This window comes from Neolamprologus multifasciatus, chromosome 14 (genome assembly GCF_963576455.1).
Source record: "Neolamprologus multifasciatus chromosome 14, fNeoMul1.2, whole genome shotgun sequence".
Lineage (NCBI taxonomy): Eukaryota > Metazoa > Chordata > Actinopteri > Cichliformes > Cichlidae > Neolamprologus > Neolamprologus multifasciatus.
The window spans coordinates 12865687-12887793 of NC_140452.1; the positions used below are offsets into that span (position 1 = coordinate 12865687).

Genomic DNA, 22107 nt, shown 5'->3' on the forward strand with positions numbered 1-22107 from the left:
CATGGGCGATAGAAAACCTATGCCATTCCCAGTATGCGCTGGCTGATGTCGGGGCAGCATGAGTACGAGCAATTTTTTTTTTTTTTTACCGATTCTCGTGATGCCGCCCCCCACCACGATGCCGCCCCGGGCAACCGCCCGTGTCGCCCGTATCTAAAACCGCTACTGGTCTTGTCCTTCCCTAATCGCTCACACTTAGATTGCAAGACTTCATTTGAAGTAGTTCACCAAACAGTGGATAATGCTTAACATCCCTAAAGAGGTGCCTGCTTCTCACTCTAATGTACACTGTTTATTCATGCGGCATTTGAATGCTGGTAATTGCTAGCAAGATCAGAAAGCTTCCTGCTTTCAGTGGCTCCTGCTACTGACACCCAAACTTCAGGATGCAGTGTGAGGTGTATGTTTCTCTCCTGGCCCTGACTCCTGACCTGCAGCCAGCAAGGGGGCTGACGTGCTGCTCTCTGGCATTGGTTAGCCTCCTGCTGCTCAGTCAAATGAGTCTGCAGTGGACATCATGCATCTGAAACAATCAGCAAGCTAACCAGTTGGTCCTCATCATTCTAATGAGCTGCATTAGGTTCCTTATCCCTCGATCATCGAAAGGTCACGTTATCAGATTTTTACAACCCAATGCTGATCAATGCCAAGCATAGGGAGCTTGGAGAGGTTTTCTACACTAGAATAATTTTTCTCAGCACTACATTTTGCATATAAAGTTTAAAAAAAAGAAGAAGCAGAAGTACAAACAAATTACGTCGTGCACTTTTCCAAATACTTATGGACTAACGACTAACGAAAGAAATCAGCAGGTGGTGCTGCGGATTAGGTATCCACTGAACCTGCTTTATGTGTAACATCCAGAGGCAGACTAAACTAAGTTTCTAGAGTAATCTAAGTAAGAACTAATATTTCTAAATTTAACAAATTAGCACTTTTGGGGTAAAAGAAAACTGTATACACCACTTATGTATAACACTTAACATCTCCAAGCAAGCACCCGTTTTCCACTCTGACGTATGCGGTTGTTTCGTGTGATGTTTATGTGCCAGTGCTTACTTGGAGGCTCAGTACTGGTGTCAAGCCTGTGTGTTTTAGTTCTGATGTTCCTGAAAAAAATATTTTGCTGTATGCACATTGGTTAATTTGTTTTATTATTTTTAGTAATAATAAAAATATTAGGAGTAATAGTAATATTATGCAACTGCAGTTTATATGGTACTATACTGTAGAACAAGGGAGTTCACATGTTTTTAACCATAATGAAATGCAGAAAATGCTGAGAGGTTAATGCTCACAAACACTGAGATTTTAAATTTATCACAGATTTTTCTAATTTAGTTATAGTTTTTTTTTTCCATCTTATAATCTATACACAAGAAACCATAAGCCATCTTATTTAGCTTTATGAGAATGATTACTCTAGTAACTGTTTTACCAAATTTAAAGACTAACTCATTTCAGTTGAAACAGTAAAAGAATTATCAGCCTTCTTCCTGGAATGTGTAGTCATATTTACATTCAACAGGTGCCACACTGCATCTACAATCTTGTACCATTTTATCTGAGTTGAATCTATATTTTCTATATATAATCTATATACCTTTTTTTTAATTAAAATTGATCTAAAATCAAAATTCACAGCTGTGAATACACACTACAACATAGGTTTCTTCACTGCTGCAGGTTTCTCCCTACGAGGATACATGTTTACATTCAAAGTAGGCGAGGATGTGATGATGGTATCACTCAGCAAACCTGTCCAGCAGGTTTTGCAGTTTCTGTTCCTGTTTTATGACCTCTCCTGTTACATCTCTCTCTCTGTCATTCTTTGTCTCACCTGCTTCTCAGAAACAAGGTGAGCAGCAGGGCGTTGCACGTCCTAGACCAGGTTTAAATAAAGGAGTGGCTTTTTCACCTTGTAATTCCCTGCTGTTTTTTTCCCTCTTTACCTGAAATCAGACAGACAATCTCCGTTGTAATGTTTAGAAGATTTTCAGTCTTTAGGTAAAGCAAGACAAATTGCAATTTTAGTTAAATTAAATGAAAATTATTTTTACTAACTTATTGACAGCATAATAAAGGCTTGATTAAAGTGTCTCAGAACTCACAGTATCTGATCACATGAAAACTCAGCAGTGATGCACAATCAGTGACCACTGATTGACCAGTGTTGTGCTCTAAAGGTATCCAAATACCTGGCACGATTCAGGAAAACAAAATCGACTTAAATGTCTAGAAAGCGTCCTTCTACAAACAAATTAATCTATACTTTCAATCACAGGTGGTAAATAATACCGAGTTCAATGGCCACAACAGATCATTTTGCTTACATCTGATGTATTATACACACAAAAGAATGTAGCTTTGAATGTGAGCTCTTGTTGCAGGGAAATGAGACCATCTGTATGTAATCATCTGTATGTGGGCTTGCATTGAAAACAGTGAATGTGTTGCTTCTGAGGATGACTAAACATAATTTATTTCTTGGATTTTTTTCAATATTCAACAGGCTAATTCATTGCTGTTCACTTCAAGGCTTGTATTACTTGTAATACTTAGTCTAGTTACTCCAGGCTTTGTTTGGGTGGCCTTTGGATATTTTTATAACATAATAGGACCCAAACCAATCTTATAAGAATTTTACAAGCTGCCACTGTATAGTAAGCAATCTGATAAACCGAAACCAGTATGATAACATTACAGGAATGCTGATAGCATCACAGATTTAAAGCTTTGTAAAAGAGGTGCACTGGGCAGTGTTTTCATTAGACAAGAGACGAGAGACGAAACTTTATCCTTCTTAACGATGCAAGCAAAATCTGAGATTTTAGCACTGGTCCTGGGCGCCCTGGGCTTATGTGGGACAATAGTCACCACTTGTCTGCCCCATTGGAGGGTTTCTGCCTTCATCGGTGCCAACATCATCGTCATGGAGGAGCTCTTGGAGGGCTTGTGGATGAACTGCTACCGACAGGCTAACATCAACATCCAGTGCAAGGTGTATGACTCGCTGTTAATTCTCCCACCAGAGCTGCAGGCAGCGAGGGGGCTCATGTGTGTCTCCGTAGTCCTGGCTTTCATCTCGTTGTTGCTCACAGGATTCGGGATCCAGAAGAGCAGCTGTTGTGGTGACAATTTAAAGAGTAAGAATATCATTTATGCATTAGGAGGGAGTCTGTTTCTACTTTCCTTTTTGACCACACTCATCCCCGTAAGCTGGGTGGCCCATACTGTCATCAGTAACTTCTATAACCCGATAACGCTGGATGCTCAGAAGCGGGAGCTGGGATTGTCCCTCTTCATTGGCTGGGCTACTTCTGGTGTTTTGCTAATCACCGGGATCATTGTGCTGTTTAGGTACAGCAAACGCAGTGCAAAGGAAGATCAGCGCTACATTGAAGCATATCATATAGTGGAAAGGAATGAACAGAAGGCGGACAGTGTTGACTTTTCGAGAGCGAAATCTAGTTTTCATACAAATCAGGAATATGTGTAAATAACTGTACTGCAGTGTACTAATTGCATATTAGATGGCTCTCCATATATTTATGAGCAACATGTGTTTTATTTGCAATGATATATTTAAATCAATCATGTAACCATGTTCTATTGTATTATGCATTTGTCTTGTCTGCACTGTTTGGTGTGCAGATGCAGCAAAAATATTTTGTTAATATGCTGTACATGAATAAACAACAGTGCCTGTGTTTAAAGTAATATAATTTTTGGCAAATCTATATTATCACTGATCAACAATACACCGCTTGCAGTGGCTATCACCGATCAACTTCAATCTTAATGCAGCTCTTACTCCAATGACCCTGAGAATGTCATCACTGTTTTTAAGTACTTTTTTGGCTGCAAGTCTGTATTTTCTGTATTTATTTAAGTCATTTTTGTTGTGCTTAATGATGAATTTCTCATCTGAGACATGACAAATGCAACTGCTTCACTGTCTTATTTCATTATATTTCATGATCTAATAATCCCGCCAACCAAGTGAACAGATAATTTATTAAAATCTTTAATTCAGTTTGTTTGTGTGATTCAATTCATAGAATTTCTACTTTTTTGTGGAAAGCAAATACTCTATTCAGGTATTTTTCTTGTACTAAAAACCTAAAGTGGAAAAGTGAAAACAGCCAATGAAGAAGTGCCTCATTTTCACATTTGACAGAACAGAAACTAAAATGTTTCCGTGGCTGCAACAAGGGAACGACCTCGTGTGATAATGACAAAAGGCCCTCCCCTTCAGGTTTCTGTGTGCGACACCTTTTCATCAGCTCGTCTTACGTGTAGAGAAGCAGTGCGTTTCACATCTGTGATCATCCACCCATCAGCTTTCTGTTTGTGAGATGGAGTCGTTTCCTACGCCCATTAGTGTAGTTGGATGCTACAGTTGTTATATTAGTTTTATTCATTTTTTCAACATTTATAGCAAGTCTTTTTTATCTGGCAAATCCTTTCAAATGATAAAACTGGCCACACATTGCATTAGTTAATTTTAAGTTAGCACATGTAATAGTACTGAGATATTACATCGTATGTTCACAATACATTTTCCCTATGCTAAATGTTCTCTAAAAAGTATTTCCGTGTAGTATTAAAAAATATGTTACATACTTTTCATTAACTTTGACTTTTTTTGCTTGATTTTTTTTTAAATATGATGTTGATTAAACCTTGTTGTTACTGTGGTAACAAGATTTAGTGATTTTTAATAACTAAAAACTAACGACTGATCCTTAGCACTGGAGGTATTCAAAACAAGCAGCACTCCTTTGTGTCTCGCCATTTATCTGATGGCTCTGAAGCAGCTTAACCAGTAAGGCTGCATTGCATCATTAGCATAGTTTTTGTGGGTGTATAAGTTCCTCAACTTGTTGTTCTCCTCAGATTTTTCTCTTCAGCTGTATAAGTGCACCAGAAGGTTGGGATTAAGCTTTCTGTGTTAACCGGAATGGCCACTTACACTGCTTACAGTGGCTACAGCAAGCCACCTCAATCTTATGTTGGCAGTTACTACGATGGGAAACCGGCGCTGACAAATGGAGAGTACGGAGAGTATGGGGACTCTGTATATGAGGAAAAGAATAAAATTCAAAAACGGAAGCAACGAAATGCTATCTGCTGTGAGGTAATAGCTCTCATCATTGGATTCATTGGACTAATTGGCGTTGCCGCTGTGACGGGCCTGCCGATGTGGAAGGTAACAGCCTTTATTGAGGAGAACATTATTGTCATGGAGACCCGCTGGGAGGGTTTGTGGATGAACTGCTACAGACAAGCCAACATCAGAATGCAATGTAAAGTGTACGATTCCCTGCTGTTTCTGCCTCCTGATCTCCAGGCTGCCAGGGGTCTGATGTGCAGCTCTGTGGCTCTGACAACCTTCGCCCTTATTGTTTCAGCAGTGGGGATGAAATGCACAAAAGTGGTGGACCACCGGGCTCGTACCAAGCATATTGTTCTTGTGGCTGGTGGCTGCCTGTTCCTCATGGGTTGCCTTACAACCATAATTCCCGTGTCCTGGACTGCCCATGTCATCATCCAAGATTTTTACAACCCTCTACTGATCGATGCCCAGCGTAGAGAGCTCGGGGAGGCCCTTTACATTGGCTGGGTGACTTCAGCGTTGCTTTTCAGTGCCGGAGTGATCCTGCTTTGCCGCCATGCTCCCCGCACCCAAGATCCAGATGAGAGGTTTCAATACAACCCCACAGGAAGCTTCTACCAACCCGCATACACCAACCAGCCAGCATACACCTACCAGCCAGCATACACCTACCAGCCTGCTTACTCTGCAGCCCCACCAGGATCTGTGATATACACTCCAAGTCAATACTAAAGATTTTTGGACTTTTTTTTTTTTTTTTTTAAATAAACTTGCCAAAATTTGGCTCATTTGATGAGGAGAACTGATTAACTGTCGTTCACTTGAAACAACCAGATATTTCTTTACTTATCAAAGTGTACTGCAAATACTCCGAATCATTATGGACTTGAATGTGTTTCGATGCTGACAAACTGCTGGATTTCTATATTCCTTGTTTGGGTTTTTTTTTTTAACCCTTTTGCTTAATTCACACTAAATTATATTCTAGCACAGTATGTGTAATCTATTACATCTGTTAATGTTACAACAATTGCATGTTGATATTGCGTTCTTTACAGTTTCTGACTTGCTCTCCAAGAACAAATTGTCAACTAGGCCCTTTTTTCAGATTGTAAACCAGTGATTTGTTTTCAACACTGTTATAAATTAAAATATTACATACACGTTTTTTCCAAAATGCTGGCCAAAATATCTGGCCAGATTTGTTTTTTTCCTAATAAAGTAAATGGCTTGTAAAAGAGAATCTTGTTGTATTTTTTCCCCAATGTCTAACACAACAGTACATAGCTGATCAAGAAGTTAAAGGTGCGTTATAATGTAAGCAGTGTTTCAGCGCTGCCAAATGATCTTAAATTTGTTGTAAATTTCCAAAACCTCCAACTGAAACTGCACTTTCTTCACTCACTAGTGAGCAAATGGAAATATATGTCATTTCTATTGTAGTGTGTGGAAATGTGCCTAAACTGGTAAAACCAGGCTGTTTACACAGATCCACCCACTGTACAAACCTACCAGGTGACTTTATTTCAACCAAACAGGAATTGGTTGCTTTTTTTTTTTTTACCACCTGAGAGCAGTGACATAAGAGACCCAGACAAGATATCCAGTACTGACAGTCATACATGTGTAACATGTGAGACCCTTAAAGCAAACCAAAATATATAAGAATATTTTAAAAAAAAATACAAACGCACACACACACGTACTTCTAAAATGTACTTATCAAATGTATAAAAAAAATGTTGAATATTTGTCATAATTTGTTCTTTTTTCCCCCGCCGTTCTACTACTACTCATATTCTGTTAAAACTGCACATCTCTCATATCTTTCATATACACACACAGAGGCAGACTTCCCCCGACCCACTGTTTGTCTTGTCTGCTGTTCCTGTCTTTAACAGTGTGCTTTACAAAAATGGGGGACAAAGAGTTTTGTCCATTGCTGTTATTTTGTGTCTCCAGTTCCCCTACATGCCCATGTACCATGAGACCTTCCACAATAGCAGTAAATGATTAAAAATAAAGATGAAGTAATAAACAGGAAGTGAATCAGAACTGATTTTTGATCTGTAACTATAACTGGTAATACATTAACAGAGTATGTTTACCAGTGATACACTTGACGATTCTGAACATGCCCCCATTGTTAAGAAACACCTCGTCGTTTTGTCTTCTTTTAAATCGAAGTCCGAGAATGTAAACTGAGACTTCTGAGTAAACAAAGGGGGAAGCTTAGAGCAGCTACTGGGTTGCTGTACAAAGAATTAAAGGCCCAATGGATTCAGTTTCCTAGCAACGTGTCACAATTCCCACTACCTCCCATTCTGGTGTTATGTCCACAGGGAGGAGGGTGTACAGGTGAACATGAACCTGCTCCTCCTCCATCGGGATGCAAAGCCACTCCACAGAGAAAACCTACTGCTTCCTACAGCAGTCACACTGTGTCTGCACACTATTGCTCTTCTGAGCTTGGATGAGTAAGTGAAGAACAGGATGGCAAACTCAGCACTGGAGATTGTGGGTCTTTTAGTATCCCTAATCGGGCTGATCGGGGCAGCAGCAACTACAGGAATGCCTATGTGGCGCGTCACAGCCTTCATTGGAGACAATATCATCGTGTTTGAGACTCTGTTTGAGGGCTTGTGGATGAATTGCTACCAACAGGCAAGCTTCAGGATGCAGTGTAAAGTGTACGACTCTCTCCTGGCCCTGACTCCTGACCTGCAGGCGGCTAGGGGGCTGATGTGCTGCTCTCTGGCACTGAGTGGTCTTGGTGTGCTGATCAGTCTGATAGGCATGCAGTGCACATCGTGCATCCAAAACAATGATCGAGCTAAGCGGCTGGTTCTCATCATTGCTGGTAGCATGATCATATTGGGTTGCTTCTGTGTCCTCATCCCCGTCTCCTGGACAGGTCACGTCATCATCACCAACTTCTACAACCCCTTGCTGATCGATGCCCAGCGGAGAGAGCTTGGAGCAGCTCTCTACATTGGCTGGGTAACTTCGGCTTTCTTGTTTGCTGGAGGATGCATTTTTATTTGCTGTAATATACAGTCGGATGACAAAGATTCAGAGCGGTACCTATACTCCAAGGCCTCAGACTATTCAGTCTACCCTCAACAGCCACTACGGCCTCTACAGCCTCAACAACTGATGACGCTTCCCCAACCACGATCTCAGCCAATGCTATCAAGATACCCATCATCTATCTACAGTTACCAGTCCAGATATCCCTCTGTACACAGTGCACACAGTGGGGTCGCGTTTCTGTAAACACTTATTTTTATTTTTTTAATTGATCGGAAACTATGCATTTCAGGTTTAAGAGAAAATGTGTGTGAACCAATACACCATTTCTACTGCGTTATGTGTATTAATTCAATTTTATACTAACAGCCTTATATTTTATACAAATGCTTAAAAATTGTGTACATTTATGCTGTATATAACAATTGAATTCAATCTTTAACCACTGAAAATTATTAAAAAGTTGACTTACTGTAAAACATGCACTTTGTTAATGGGACATGTCATCTCTGAAAAACAAGAGTAGTTGTAACTACATTTAACCCTCTCAGGCTCAAATTAAGTTTTTGTTGCTAATGCACAAAAGAATACCTGCAGTGGTACTTCTGAGTAAAAAAAACCTCATAAGATATGCATGTGGGGTAATCAGGTTGTTAGCTTTTAACTGTTGCAAATCTGCAACGCCTGCCTTGAGAGGGTTAAAGCTTTAGACATTTCAAAAAATATTTCTTAACTTTAAACATGAGCTGTGTCTGAGCTGTGCTGCTAAAAAAGAAAAGAAAAGAAACAGCTCAAACTCATCTCTGTGGCACAAATAGTCTCTCATTGTCACATTGTCACAGTCTTCTGTTTCTTCTTCTTTCTTTTTTTTGTTAATCGCTACTAATCAGTTTCAACTAGTATTCAAATCAAAAGTAAAAACTAAACGATGGCAGGTGTAGAAGCAGTACTAGAAAAGACCAACAAACACATAACGCTTCATGTGTGAAATGAAAAGAAGAAACAGTTTTCATTTTTTCATTATGAGAATTTCACTGGAAAGTAAATGCCATCTATCTAAATACCTCCAAAACTAGGATGTTTATGGTGTTTGCTTAACCAAAAAAAATCCTGAATCTGTTTAAGATGGCCGGGTAAAGAGGAAATAGTTACATAAAAACAAGATACTGGATTAAAGCTACTTGCTTAAGGTGTGGCAGCATAGCCAGATAGTTACAAAGAAAGCAGTGAGACAACGGCATAATCATATGATCCAAATTTGCAAGTCACTTTGAATAGAAAACCAAGCAGACTGTGTTAAACATTTCTGTCTCTGTTCAATAGAATACGACTTCTTAATCAAACAGGTCGCTTATTTTCAGTTTTAGTAAGTTCAAATGTAAACTATACAACTTGAACTTCAAAATAAAACAGTAATGTCACTGCTGTTGGGTAACGCAAATATTTGTGACGTAAGGACAATGTAGTGTTTATTGTTGCTTGAGGTTTTACGCAATAATTTCTGAAGCCATAATGAATACATGTTGACAAGTTCTATACATAATTTAAACTTAGACATCTAAACTGTAACTATCTAGAACAAACTATATTTGGCCTGTGTTATGTGAGATCCCCCTCATTTCACTATCCTCTAAGGTCATCTCTGCCCCCCTGTGGGCAATACAAGAACTACATGCGCTGTACTAAACTGTACCACATATTAATGTTTGCTTCTGGGTTGTACCGCATATAAAGAGTAAGAAAACATGGCAAATAATTAAAATTAAAATAAAAAATAGTGCTTGGTGTTGTCTTGTTTTGTGTGTACAGTGTTGGAGAAAGTAATGACTGACCCCTATCATCTGAGAACCATAAACACAAAATAAGCAGACCTCCTCCTACCCTCATCCCTCTAAACCAATCAGGTGAATGCAGGAAATCTTACCCATAACAAACTGTCTCATACAGCAAGCAAATGTTGTGGATTAGAGCCATTCTAATTCTGGATTTAACCACAACTGGAGCTTTGGAAATTGAACCATGATTCAAGGTGCTTCAGAGCTAGCTGCAATATGCGTGGGCTTGGTTGGCTTGATCGGTGCCTCGGCTACCACGGGGTTGCCCATGTGGAAGGTGACCGCGTTCATCGGAGAAAACATAATTGTGATGGAAACCCGCTGGGAAGGCCTATGGATGAACTGCTACAGACAAGCCAACATCAGAATGCAATGTAAGGTTTATGACTCCCTGCTGTATCTGCCCCCTGAATTACAGGCTGCCAGGGGTCTGATGTGCTCTGCTGTGGCCTCGTCAGCGGTGGGGCTTCTTGTGGCTCTGGCAGGAATGCGATGTGTGTCCTGTATTCGGGGTAATGATTGGGCTAAGACCATTATATTGATGGTTGCAGGGGTTATGCAGTTCATGGCGTGCATCTGTGTCTTTATCCCCGTGTCGTGGACAGGTCATGTTATCATTACAGATTTTTACAATCCTTTGCTGATTGATGCCCAGAGAAGAGAGCTAGGAGAGGCTCTTTACATCGGATGGGTGACAGGTGCTGTGCTTTTCGCCTCATCCTTGTTGTTTGTCTGCCGCCGTTTGCCCAAAAGCAAAGGCTCGTTTGATATGTATCAGCCACCAAACTTACTTACTTATAAGCCAACGCCCAATAGGCCAGCTCTGATGAATTATCATCCCCTGTCCAGCCTTCGATCGACTGGTTCCATTGGACAAAACGCTGCAATGCCACTGCAAACTGTCATTCCAGTAAGGACAAACAATGGAACAGTATTAAACCCACCTGTTGTCTATAATCCGACTCCTCAGGAAAACGCATCACTGCTATATCAAGGCAGTATGTCTCATCACCCCTCAGTGCAGAGCTCTAACCACAGTGGAAACTTGTATGCTCCAGAGAACTCCTTATACCTGAGTCAGAACACCATACCATATTCACTCACTTATGTTCCCACTACGTCCTACCAGTCCAGCTTCCATCCAGTTCCACAGACTCCTATTTTCATAACATATAAAGAATCAAGAGCTGAATCAGTGCCTTACAGTGAGATGAGACGTGGTGTATACATATAAGGAAAAATCCACAACTGAGTTTAATCCTAATGCATATACTGAATAATACTAAACGGTGTGTTTAAAGTTTTTGTACTGTTAATAACTGTTTTAAATATTTTGCACTGTGGAAAAAATGTCTGCTTTTATCAAATGGGACACAACCATTGTTATTAGTATACACAAAGATGAGCCTTTGTAAACCATTTAACCTCTGTAGAAATCACCAGGATGGAAAGTTATAGCTTAATGTTTTGCAACCTTTTGCAGCCATTTGTTCAAAAACCTCTAGAATTGTTATCGTTATCACGATGGCTCAGTGTGTGTTTTGCTATCATGATGTGTTTTCCACCAGCCAGATATATAAATAACTTGTTATTATTATTGCTTGCCTGTAATTTCGATTAGCAATGATCAGTAAAACCACATTTTAATTTACAAATGTTAGTAGCTGGCAGGTGTTTTTTTTTTTGTTTTTTTTTTTAAATACAACACTTCACTCTATAGGTGTGCATAAACTGTTAATATTTCCCAGAGGGAAAACCTTTTTTTTTTCCAGAGATAGCAGTGAGGGTAGATTAAGGGTATATGCTCTGTGAGGTCCCAGAAGCCCGTTGAATTCTTCTTTCTGCATTTTGAGCAAGTTTGATTATGGAAGACATATTTTATGGTAAAAGAAAAAAAAAAAAGCAAATGTTCTTAGAAAAGCAATGATCTAATTTCTTGTTTTAAATCTTTACTAAACTAAACTACTTCACTAAAAACTCAAACCACATTAAAATCTAAAACAATGAGAAATTAAAGTTGCTAAAAATTAATTTGACATGCATATTATATATTTTTTTTAAAAATATTTTAGATATGTATCAAAAGATTGTTTGAAACTAAAGACAAGTGTGGTTCACACAAATTTGTGAACCGCACATTGGACTTATTTGAGAAATCAGAACTTAATCGAGCATAACAGTCAACCACTAAAACAAGCAAGCAAATAATTTGCATTTCTAAACATCTTAATAAAAAACTGTGTGCTTTATTATTATTATTATTTACTTTTTTGTAAATCAGTGAATTTTAAAATTTAGCGATAAAACAAAAATAGTTATGTTTTAGCTTTAAAATATTATCTTAATTAAAAACCTTCCACACAGTGGTGGATTAACCATTACAGAAACATAAGAAATTATTTTGTTAATCACCAGCACTATTAATTTAGGGCATCTTTGGCATAAACCTTGCATTAGGTGGTGGAGTAATAAATGTGTTAAACTGTGTACTGTATATCTTTTGTATAAACAACATTAATTATATCACGTACTGCTCGTATAAACTAAATATATGCTGGCAATTAAAATCTCCTCACAATGCAAATCTGATAAACAAATTATCGATACTGACATTATATCACCACTAGATGACACCAGAGATCTTTCCAGTGCAGTTTTTTAAGTTGGCGAGCTCCAGATAAAGAAGAGACACATATTATGAAGCTAAATATCATAATATAGGAATAAATTGGAGGGGGGGAGAAAACCAGGATTAAGCTTAAAGCAAAGCAAAAACCAAGCAACAGTATCTTTTTGTTCTCCATTCAGATGTTCAGCCACAACAAGGGATTTTTTTTGATCATCAGTTTTGGAAGTCTCATGTTAAAATATGTCCATAACATGTATGCTGTTGGATGTACGTAAACTATTTTATTTGACACCGTGATAAATTCATTACATTTTACTTACTAGAAAATGAATTTTAAAGAGTACTTTACAGTTGAGGATATTGAGCTTTTACTTTGTGAGTGGGAAAAAACAGCTTAAATATCACTCTCTAATTTAGCCAATTTCCTGATAATCAAAAATATAGTAATTACACTAATCTCAAGAAACCCATCAGACATTCTTGGTTCAGAATGGCCACTTCAAATCTCAAGCCACTCTTCTTCAAGGAATAAAGCAAAGAGTATCAAGGTAACCTGAACACATTTTATTTAACTACAAGACCGTGGCAGTTGAACGGTTTGAGGTAGTTAATCTTCAAGGGAGCGTCAACGACCAGTATGGAGATTAGATTTGCGTTTCCATCAGGACTGGACCAAAGATTTAATCATTCCTCGGTGTACCAAAGCAGAGATCTTGTCGAGGTCGAATGTTGCCAGATTTGAAGTTAATCTTCAGGACGTATCCATGTTTGCGGATCAGCAGCTTGGCTGTGCCCTCAATTGAGCGCCTGTATGGGAAGGATCTTCAACTGTGTCGAGTGAGCCGATGACACAGTGAGCGACAGCGGAAACGAGGCGAACTTGATTTCAGAATTAAAGCACTGAAATAAAAGGTGTTTCGGACAGAGAATGCCAAATGAGTCATCAACACATTTATGTGATTAAAGCCTCGGGAAAATAAAAACACACTTTGCTCAGTATAAAATGAGGGACATTCATGGCTATGTATGTAAAAAAATGTATGTATGTGTTACATTATTATTTGATTTCTATTTTTTCTTAAATTAAATAAAAGAATGTTGTTCATCTTCTGTATGGTTCCAATTTGATTTCCATTTCATCTTTTATTGTGAAATTTGTAAGCAGAAGCTGTTTCCCATTGCTGCTTACTTGACAACAGGAGCCCAGTGCGGTCCTCCTCCTCAGTTGCAGCCTACAATTCAAGTGTGCACCGGGAAAAACATGATAAGAAGGCTATCTGGACAGTGAATATGGGAAACAAAACCTTACAGGCATACAAAGGATCCTAGAATGGAAAAATCTGATCAAATCTTTTGATCAGTGACAACTTCAAGTGGAGTGTGTGGTTGTGTTGTTTCTTTTTCTCACCACAATGTGTGAGGGATGGATATGGGTCGGATGCCAGTTTATTTTCGTTACGGATACAAGGACTGGCAGGTTATCAGCATGAATTACTAAGGGGAAAAAAGAAAAATAAATTTGCCATAAATGTTAAATTCAGCTCTGGAGGAATGACCATGGTGAAAAGGAAGGGACTGTTATTTTCGCTGCTGTACTTTATGGCAGAGTTTTGGCTCACTTCGCAGCAAGTCCTGAGAATTGGTAAGTGGTAAAAGTGTCCATGTCATAAATATTTATATAATAACTGTTAACATATTGGCTGCTACTGCGCTCATCAGCTTTTTCCATAGCTGACCCAGTTATTATGCAGTCTGGGTTGCATCTCATTTCCCACTAGGGTAAAAAAAATATTATGTATCAAGGATTTCAAGCTAGAGCCTTGAAAAATTGGCAATACTTTCTGTGCAAAACTGATTGGAATTGTTAAAAATGTATTTTCCCTATAGAATGGCATCGAAATAATTAAATGAATGCATAAAATATATAAATAGTTTTGTGGTTTCTCGTAATGCAAGGCATTCTTAATCTCTCTCCGTGCGAGTGCAGCATGTTGTTTAATTTCTTTTAAAAGAACAAAGAAGGCAAATTCAATTACCAATTGCCAAGATTTGTGAAATGATGTCTGTTCATTGCAAACGTATATCTCAGTTACTGTAGTTGAATCACTTTTGAATCCTGATACCCTCGACCACAAGTTACTGTTAAATACCACAGAGCCAAACGAGATCGAGGCACATCACATATGTTGTTTTTAGGAGCAAATTTTGAAAGTGCAGTTGTTGTTGCGTCTTGCCATCATGTAACTGTCGCCCACTAAGTTGCCTAGCATGCACTGAGTACAAAGCATTGTCAAAAAAAAGACATATTCAACTTTATTCACCTATTGTCACCTATTTGTGCAATAACCTTATAATTTTTATTACTGTATTTTTTTCTTACTCCAAGAGAGGGTACTGCGGACCGAGCTGTAGGTTATTCAAATTATTATTTTTTTTATCAAAATTGTGTTAATCCACTTTGGTTGAGCAATGGCAGAGTCTCTCTTTCTCTCTCTTTTCCTTCCATGTTGACAGCAAAGAACAGAAGGAGAGACGGGTGATTAAGTTGGCCTACTGCTACATCTGAAAGCGTGTACTGTTGGCATAATGTTCTCCTTGGCACACAGCACTGTGAAATTGATACATTACTAAAGAATAAAGAGTGGGCAGGTTCAGCAAAACCTTTTTTTTTTAATATTTGGCTGCTCCCTACCCTTTCATACTCAAAGGTTTTTTAAAGCTTTGTGTGCACTGATGGCCAGTGACATCTGTGAATGTGGATCTGAGTCCAAAGCTGTCTGTTAAGCCTTTGAGGGTTGACAAGAAGAGTAATTTCAATTTCCCTCTGTGCCTGTAATTAAACAAACAGAGCTCTTGCTTCAGTATCCCTCCTTTGATCTCTGATGTAACTTTGGAACAATGAGCCGGTGTTTGCTGCAAATTAATACTTTCGGGCTCTTTGCTCTTCTCCCATTGGTTATTCACATGGGTTAGAAGATTGCATCACAAAAAATGGCTTTTAAAATTTAGCCCTAAGGACTCGTCGTTTTACTTAATGCCTGCAGCAACTCTGAATTTGAATATATATTCAAATTTTTAAAAGAATATAATAAACGTGGCGTTGCATAACTTTAAAAGGCTAAGAAGTCGGTGTGACTTCCTGGTTTCAACAGTCCCGATCTGTGCTCTATATTGTTAATCTCTCAATCATCTATCACTCTCAAAGGCCACCTAATCTTTGTCATTCTCTTCATGACCCACACACATCATAATCCCTCCCATATGGTGTGTGGCTTGGCTCAATTAACATTTCTCCGTCTTGGCTAGCGTCTGCATCAGATTGTGACAGGCTCCCACTTTTTTCACTGGGACTGGTAATAATGGTAAATCTTGTGCTCCAAGCCCTTAAACAACTAACTCTAATCTTCTTTATGCATTAAGTCTCTTCCCCAAATATGGTACTTAGGCAGTGACCAAATCTCATCACTGGGGAGAGCACAGAATCAACACAGAATTAACAGCTTGCAGCTGGGCCTTCTGTTTACTTTCCCTTTTGTTAAATTTCTTTTTCTCCTCTTGCTTGCATACTTAATGATTACTTTCTGATACATTATGTTTCATTTGTTTATTTATAGCTCAGTCCTTATGATAAGAAATGTGGCACCAGCTCAGATCAACTACTGAATTATAATTTGATGAAGTATATATATTCCAGTATACAGTTTTTAAATCTGGTAGAGTATTACTCTGGCTGTATTAATATAGAAGATTACTTATATTTTTATTCATTTTGAATGTTTCCTAGTGAATCGCAAGGATCTTTCACATAAACAGAGAGACCTCAGTGCTCTACATCAAACAAACATAGTAGGCTGTGAGGACCTTCTCATTCATTCACAGTCTGGCATAGCTCCAGGTTGGAGTGGTGCTGGTGGTGTTGTTGGGGTGGGGGCGGGAGGTCTCTTTGGGAACTGGCCCAGGATGGGGAGAAGGAAGAAAGCACAACACTACGTCATTGTGTTCCTCTGCCTTAAAAGACTCTCCTTCATGTGATTATTGCACGGTCACAAAAAAATAATACAAAAAGTGGATTAAAATAATTATTTGAAGGACACTGTCTCAATGTCAGCGGGTTTCTGGATTAAAATCAAGTCCATCCTGTTGCCAGAACCTGAACCCGGTTATTTTTCTCGCTGTCTGCACTGAAGTGAGGAAGCCTATAAAAAGGATCAGCCTAAAGGTTTCCGCCTGCAGCATAAGCAGAATCTTTTGTTTTTGTGACCTCCTAGCATGCATTACCCCAAACCATTGTCTGGCCTATTAAGGATGAGACGGAAGCTCAGTGATCCTGAAAATTATATCATACACAAATTAATGGTAACTATTCATAGGTTGTTTCTTTTTTTTAACTCTCAGGACTCACATTTGAAAGCTTCCCTACTGGATATTCACAATTTTGGGAGGAAAATATTTCTAGTGATTTCTGCTCTATCGTTTAATCTCATCGTGATTCAAACTTGTAATTACAAAAGTATAAATAATCCTTTCTTGTCCCTTCATCTGTTAACCTGTTGAGAGGGAGCACTGATTCATGTGTCATCTGCAAACAAACACTTATTTGTCTTCCAATTTATCAGTATTATATTTGAGAACTGACTGTCATGACTGGTTTGAAGTTATGAAATGTAGATATTCAAAATACTATAAAGATACACTGAGCCAAAAAACACACAGCATCGTGTAAAGGCTTGTATATGTCTGCTGCAAAAGCGAAAAGATCAATTTCATAAAAGAAACACATTTATTAGCCACATATCCTGATCTTTAACCATTTTAGCATAAAATTAGTAGTTAATGGAAAATATGTATATCACTGTTGCTGTTTGTTAAAGGGTACATGTTTTTATAAAACACAAACTCGAACATCAGTGTCTATATCAGCTGGACTCCAATTTGATGCTCTGTTTGGATCTGAGGCTGTGGTAAAGATTTTCCACCAAACAAAGGAACAGATGCGTCATTGTCTATTGCACTGACAAGCATTCAAAGCTTTTCTGATTTCCACATCTTTCAGACGATTCCTGGACTATACGTGCAACTTTAATAATGTCTTCCTAAAAAGACAAAAGAAGCACTGAATCTTCACTTGACGCCAGCTGTTAGAGCCTTGGACGAAGCAAACTTCAATTATTTTCTGGTGATCTACACAGAGTGTTTTTGTGAGATCTTAATTAAAAAGCCTGGACTGAATTTTCAATCATATATATATACTTTAGTTAATCCCAAAAAAAAAATCCCGAGATCTGCTCTTCACTTCAGGTGTCTGGATGGTTGATGGTGATTTAGCCTTGCTTGGAGACACCTTGCCTGCCAACTACTCGCAGTTAGACTTGTAGTCAAGACCACCTAAACCAAGAGCAAGACAATACCAAGACCAGAGGGTATCGAGACCAAGACAAGACCAAGACAAAGTCGAGACGAGACAAAAAAACTCTTTAAACTGCAGCCAGATGCTGCTTCGTTTACGAGTGTCAGGCATATTTATGTGTTTTTGCGATGCACTCGCACAGCCCTCTTCACCACTGTCTCACTCACTTACTGAGAGGACAGGCTCACGCTCCACTTGACCTCTTTCACCCTCTCTGTTTTTCACATAATGATATTATCCTATATCCTCGCATTTGATTGGCCACAATATGGAAGGATTGGAGCACAGCTGAGCCACTGTGTGAGAGCTGAGCAGCGACAGGAAATTAAGTGAGGAGCCGGCTCTCGCTCAATGGGAGTTGACTCTTCTGATTCACTACAAAGCACTCTCTAAGCACGGCTCTTAGAGCTGATGCTTTTGCGCATGACACATTATCGAACGTTACGTTGTGTGTCATGGATACTGTTGACTCCAAATCTTCCTACTACTATGTTGATCTGAGACAGCAAGACCGAGACAGCGAGACCAAGACAAGACCGAGGGATCCGAGACCAAGACAAGACCAAGACCAAAGTCCATCGAGACCAAGGCAAGACCAAGACCTCGTAAAAGTGATCTCGAGACATCTAACTCTACTCGCAGTAATGGTGAAATTTGGAAAAGTGCAACAAACCAGAAATGGAGTTTCATTTATATTAAAAGTTTAATAATTTACCTACTTATCGCTAAGTCCTTTTACTTTGAAGGCAAAAAGTCAGCCTTTTTCACAGAATCACTACTTCATGGTGAGCAGTTAGCATCTTCCTTACGAACTATGACAAGGGTCATCTGCCAAAACAGTCAGAAGAAGGTGTTTCAGTGCAGCCCTGCCACCTCTTTGTGACCAATTTCACCTTGACAGCCAGCAACCACTTGCCAACTGGTTGGGGAAGACATATTTTTCCCTGGTGACTCATGGTTGCCAGAGGATCGCAGACTAGTTTCTAGGCCTGTGGGACTGGGCTAATAGAAAGATGGGAATTTTCCTGCAGAGTGAAACTACCTTAGGTAAGCTGGTGATAGTTTATATTTTTCACTAGTTATCTAATGACACTGACTACTGACAGTCACCAACCTTCCTCAAATCAGGTTCTTTCTCAGGAAATCAAGTAAGTTGTTGCACTTTAAACTAATTTTAAGGCATTATTTCAAGGTGAAATGAAGGGAAAGTTAACCAGTTTGATTTCCCTGCTCCCAAGCTTCAAAGAGGAAATTAATAAGCTTTATTATGTTGGCAATAAAGATTTCATGGCTACAGCTCATCTTTAAAAAATGATAGCTTTATCAGTAAGTCAAATATAAGTCGAGCTCCTAATAGGTTTGTTTTTATTTGGCAGCTTTTAACATATCGGTGAAGCTACATTATTTTTTTTAATTTTTCATAGTCTTTGAGTCTTAAAAAAAACATTTTGTATTATACTGTTAGGTGCAAATGTCATTACATTTAGAGCTCTTAGATGTGAATGGAAAAGTGATTATGTATAAAATTAGAAGTCAACTGCAAATCATATAAATCAGAAAATCTTAAGAGCAGCAGCTATTTTTAACTCCCTCAGAAAGTGGATGATCCATTTTCACAGCCTTGTTAAAGAATGAAAAACAAAATCTCTATCACTGAGGATGATGACGATGATGTTGTGATGCTGCTGAATCCTTAATAAAGCCCGTGACATTTGCTGCAGCCTCTCCACGTTAAGCAAACAAACCTCAGAATCCAGCTGGTGCGTACTCGTGTGCATTTCCTATTCTATTACCTTAAAAAAACACCTTAAAAGGAAAAGAGGCACCAAAGACAGTGAAATAGAATCCACTTCTTCTCAAATTTATAAACTGACTGATGTATCTGTGGCTGAGAATTTTACATTTCAGTGGAGTGAATTAAGGACTTTAACAGGTCCCAGCAGCTGCTCACTGAGGCTTGGTAACCATAATTAGGATTGGCACTTTCAAGCATGCTTTTAGTGACCAGGGAGTCCAGACAAGGCTCTCTCAGTTTGGGGTTTGAGGCTATGCAACACCAAAGAAAAAGGTCATTCACAATCAAGGTCTCAGGGGGAGCTTTTTAAAGGCCTTTTCTACTTCCAAATCAATCACAATTTCACAGGCAATTCTTCAAAGACTGTTTGAGAGTGCAGTGACCTATTGCCATCTGTAGCCTCAGTGTTGAAGCGGGGTCATGTGCAAACACTTGCACCATCTAAATGGGATCTATAATTTGTGATGATTGTTAATATAATGCCTGATTAACATTTCTGAAAAAGACAGAGCTTTCAAAAATGCATTATTGTAATCTTTGTTTTGTTAGTTAAAAATATGTCAAAGTTGAAAGCAACTTGCTTACCCACAGCATTCAGCACTGGACCCAAGTCTGTTGACACTTGTGAAGTGCAATGCAATAGGAACAAACATTTAACCCCGAATATATTAGATGAGAAATCCTATCACTGAAGGCCCAGATGTTAAATTATTTACATTTGAAAGGCTTCAGTGAATCGAATGAGCAGGGGAATTTTCGGCAGGCATAAGCACACTGAATCTCACACGCGCCCGTCTGCACGCAGGTAGCAACGATCCAGTATTTTTTCTGGCTTTAATCCCAATAGTTTTTAAGCTGCGTTTTATGTAACAAATGTAAAAGACTGTGCATGTGCCTGGCTGGAGTCATATATGTCTTTATTGCCAGCTGTGGCATGCTAGACCCGCCATCTTTCTGGAGCAGCATGATGGATTAAGACTTGGATGTTTTTCAGTATGATCTTCTCAACTCTGAAATAACCCCCCGTTCTCCCCTCCCTCCTCCTCCTCTGTGGCACTGGCACAAACACCAACTGTGGCTAAAAGTGACTGAATTTACCTTTAAAGCCACTTTTAGAGAGAGAGAGAGAGAGAGATAGCCTTTATTTGTCAGTTGCAGGTCTTTTGCCCACAACCGAGATGACAGACCTTGCCGACCGTACATACAATACACAAACATCACATTGGGGAGACAGGTCAGGCTAGGTAGCGAGGAAAAAAAACATCGAAATGTGTAACACAAAAGGATAATACAGGAATGCACAGATATCAACACACCATAGCACAATAAACACAGACAAGCAACATGGGAAAGAGTTCCAGTGTGTACATCTGATCTGGGACCGCTGCAATCTTTCGACTGCGCCTCCAACTGACCCGATGTCCACATCAGAGGGGAGGTAAGCGTTGGAGGTGGCGTTGGATCCGGGGTAGGGAGGGTGATGCGTCAGTGAGTGCTTATCAGTATCAGTACATGTATGTGTGTGCGTGTCGATAGTTCAGCTGAGACAGTGTCCTTCGCCCTGCCAGGCTAAGTAAACAGTCTTCCAGCCAACCCAGGTGGCCTTGCATGGAATGGGAAGGAACAGACTAAACACAGTCGTTATCAGGGTGTTTTGTTCAGCTCCGGCCTTGTAGCTGGCGCCGAGAGGGTATCCGCATAAGTGATGTTATTTTTTTACTTTAGTGCGAACAGCTCATATGAATTTCAAAGCAGTTCTACAGTCCAACACTGGTCCCATTGGAGACCTTCGCCATACTTGCTTTCTGTGATGTTGTCATTTCTTGTGCTCAAGGAGCCGATTTCTGAGAACTCACGGCAGTGTGCCTCCCCGAGATGTCATCCAATTTTGCGCCCAGAGATGTTATTCCGGGCTAGCCCTTCCGAGATGTAATCCAGTCTGCAGTCAGAGATCTTATTCTGAGTATTCACAGCAGCCGTAGCCTCTCCGAGATCTTATCCGTGCTGACTCAATGAGCCCATTTTGAGAAACTCACGCCTCTCCCATCGTTCCAATCCCAGCGGGCAGCCTTGTGGGGGTTTGAACAGCCGGTTCCGCTTTCTTAATTCTTCGATAAGTCAGGGCCAAGCCAGCTCCGATCCGCCAGAACCCTGTTACCATGGTTCCGAATAGGTAGATATCTTCAGCACTCAGGCTCACCCAAGCCCAAACTTCTCGTTGAGAAAGGGGTGTCAATTGCATTTAGGGACCAGTTGATCCAATCCATAATTCCTCTTTTAGGTTTTAGAGAA

At 39.4% G+C, this 22107-nt stretch overlaps 5 protein-coding genes across 6 annotated transcripts in view; all 5 read left to right on the plus strand.

Moving 5' to 3' along the window:
* The first annotated feature begins 1602 nt into the window (after positions 1-1602).
* LOC146503670 (claudin-17-like) lies at positions 1603-4035 on the plus strand. The gene has a single exon (XM_085184061.1). It carries the CDS (start codon positions 2810-2812, stop codon positions 3497-3499), a length of 690 nt encoding a protein of 229 aa, XP_085040187.1. The 5' UTR covers positions 1603-2809; the 3' UTR covers positions 3500-4035.
* Positions 4036-4823: 788 nt separating this feature from the next.
* On the plus strand, positions 4824-5871 carry cldn8.2 (claudin 8.2). Its single transcript, XM_085184058.1, has one exon. The coding sequence runs from the start codon at positions 4964-4966 to the stop codon at positions 5849-5851; it is 888 nt and encodes a 295-aa protein (XP_085040184.1). The 5' UTR covers positions 4824-4963; the 3' UTR covers positions 5852-5871.
* A 1615-nt stretch (positions 5872-7486) lies between these two features.
* Positions 7487-9926, plus strand: cldn8.1 (claudin 8.1). The gene has a single exon (XM_085184060.1). It carries the CDS (start codon positions 7613-7615, stop codon positions 8393-8395), a length of 783 nt encoding a protein of 260 aa, XP_085040186.1. The 5' UTR covers positions 7487-7612; the 3' UTR covers positions 8396-9926.
* A 99-nt stretch (positions 9927-10025) lies between these two features.
* Positions 10026-12722, plus strand: LOC146503673 (claudin-8-like). Its single transcript, XM_085184057.1, has one exon. It carries the CDS (start codon positions 10169-10171, stop codon positions 11216-11218), a length of 1050 nt encoding a protein of 349 aa, XP_085040183.1. The 5' UTR covers positions 10026-10168; the 3' UTR covers positions 11219-12722.
* A 1083-nt stretch (positions 12723-13805) lies between these two features.
* The window catches only part of LOC146503674 (glutamate receptor ionotropic, kainate 1), a 29626-nt gene continuing 21324 nt past the window's right edge, over positions 13806-22107 (plus strand). For both annotated transcript variants that reach the window (XM_085184054.1, XM_085184055.1), the window contains exon 1: positions 13806-14255. In XM_085184054.1, the coding sequence (XP_085040180.1) occupies positions 14165-14255 (91 nt within the window). In that variant the 5' untranslated portion in view covers positions 13806-14164. The remainder of the gene's footprint in view (positions 14256-22107) is intronic.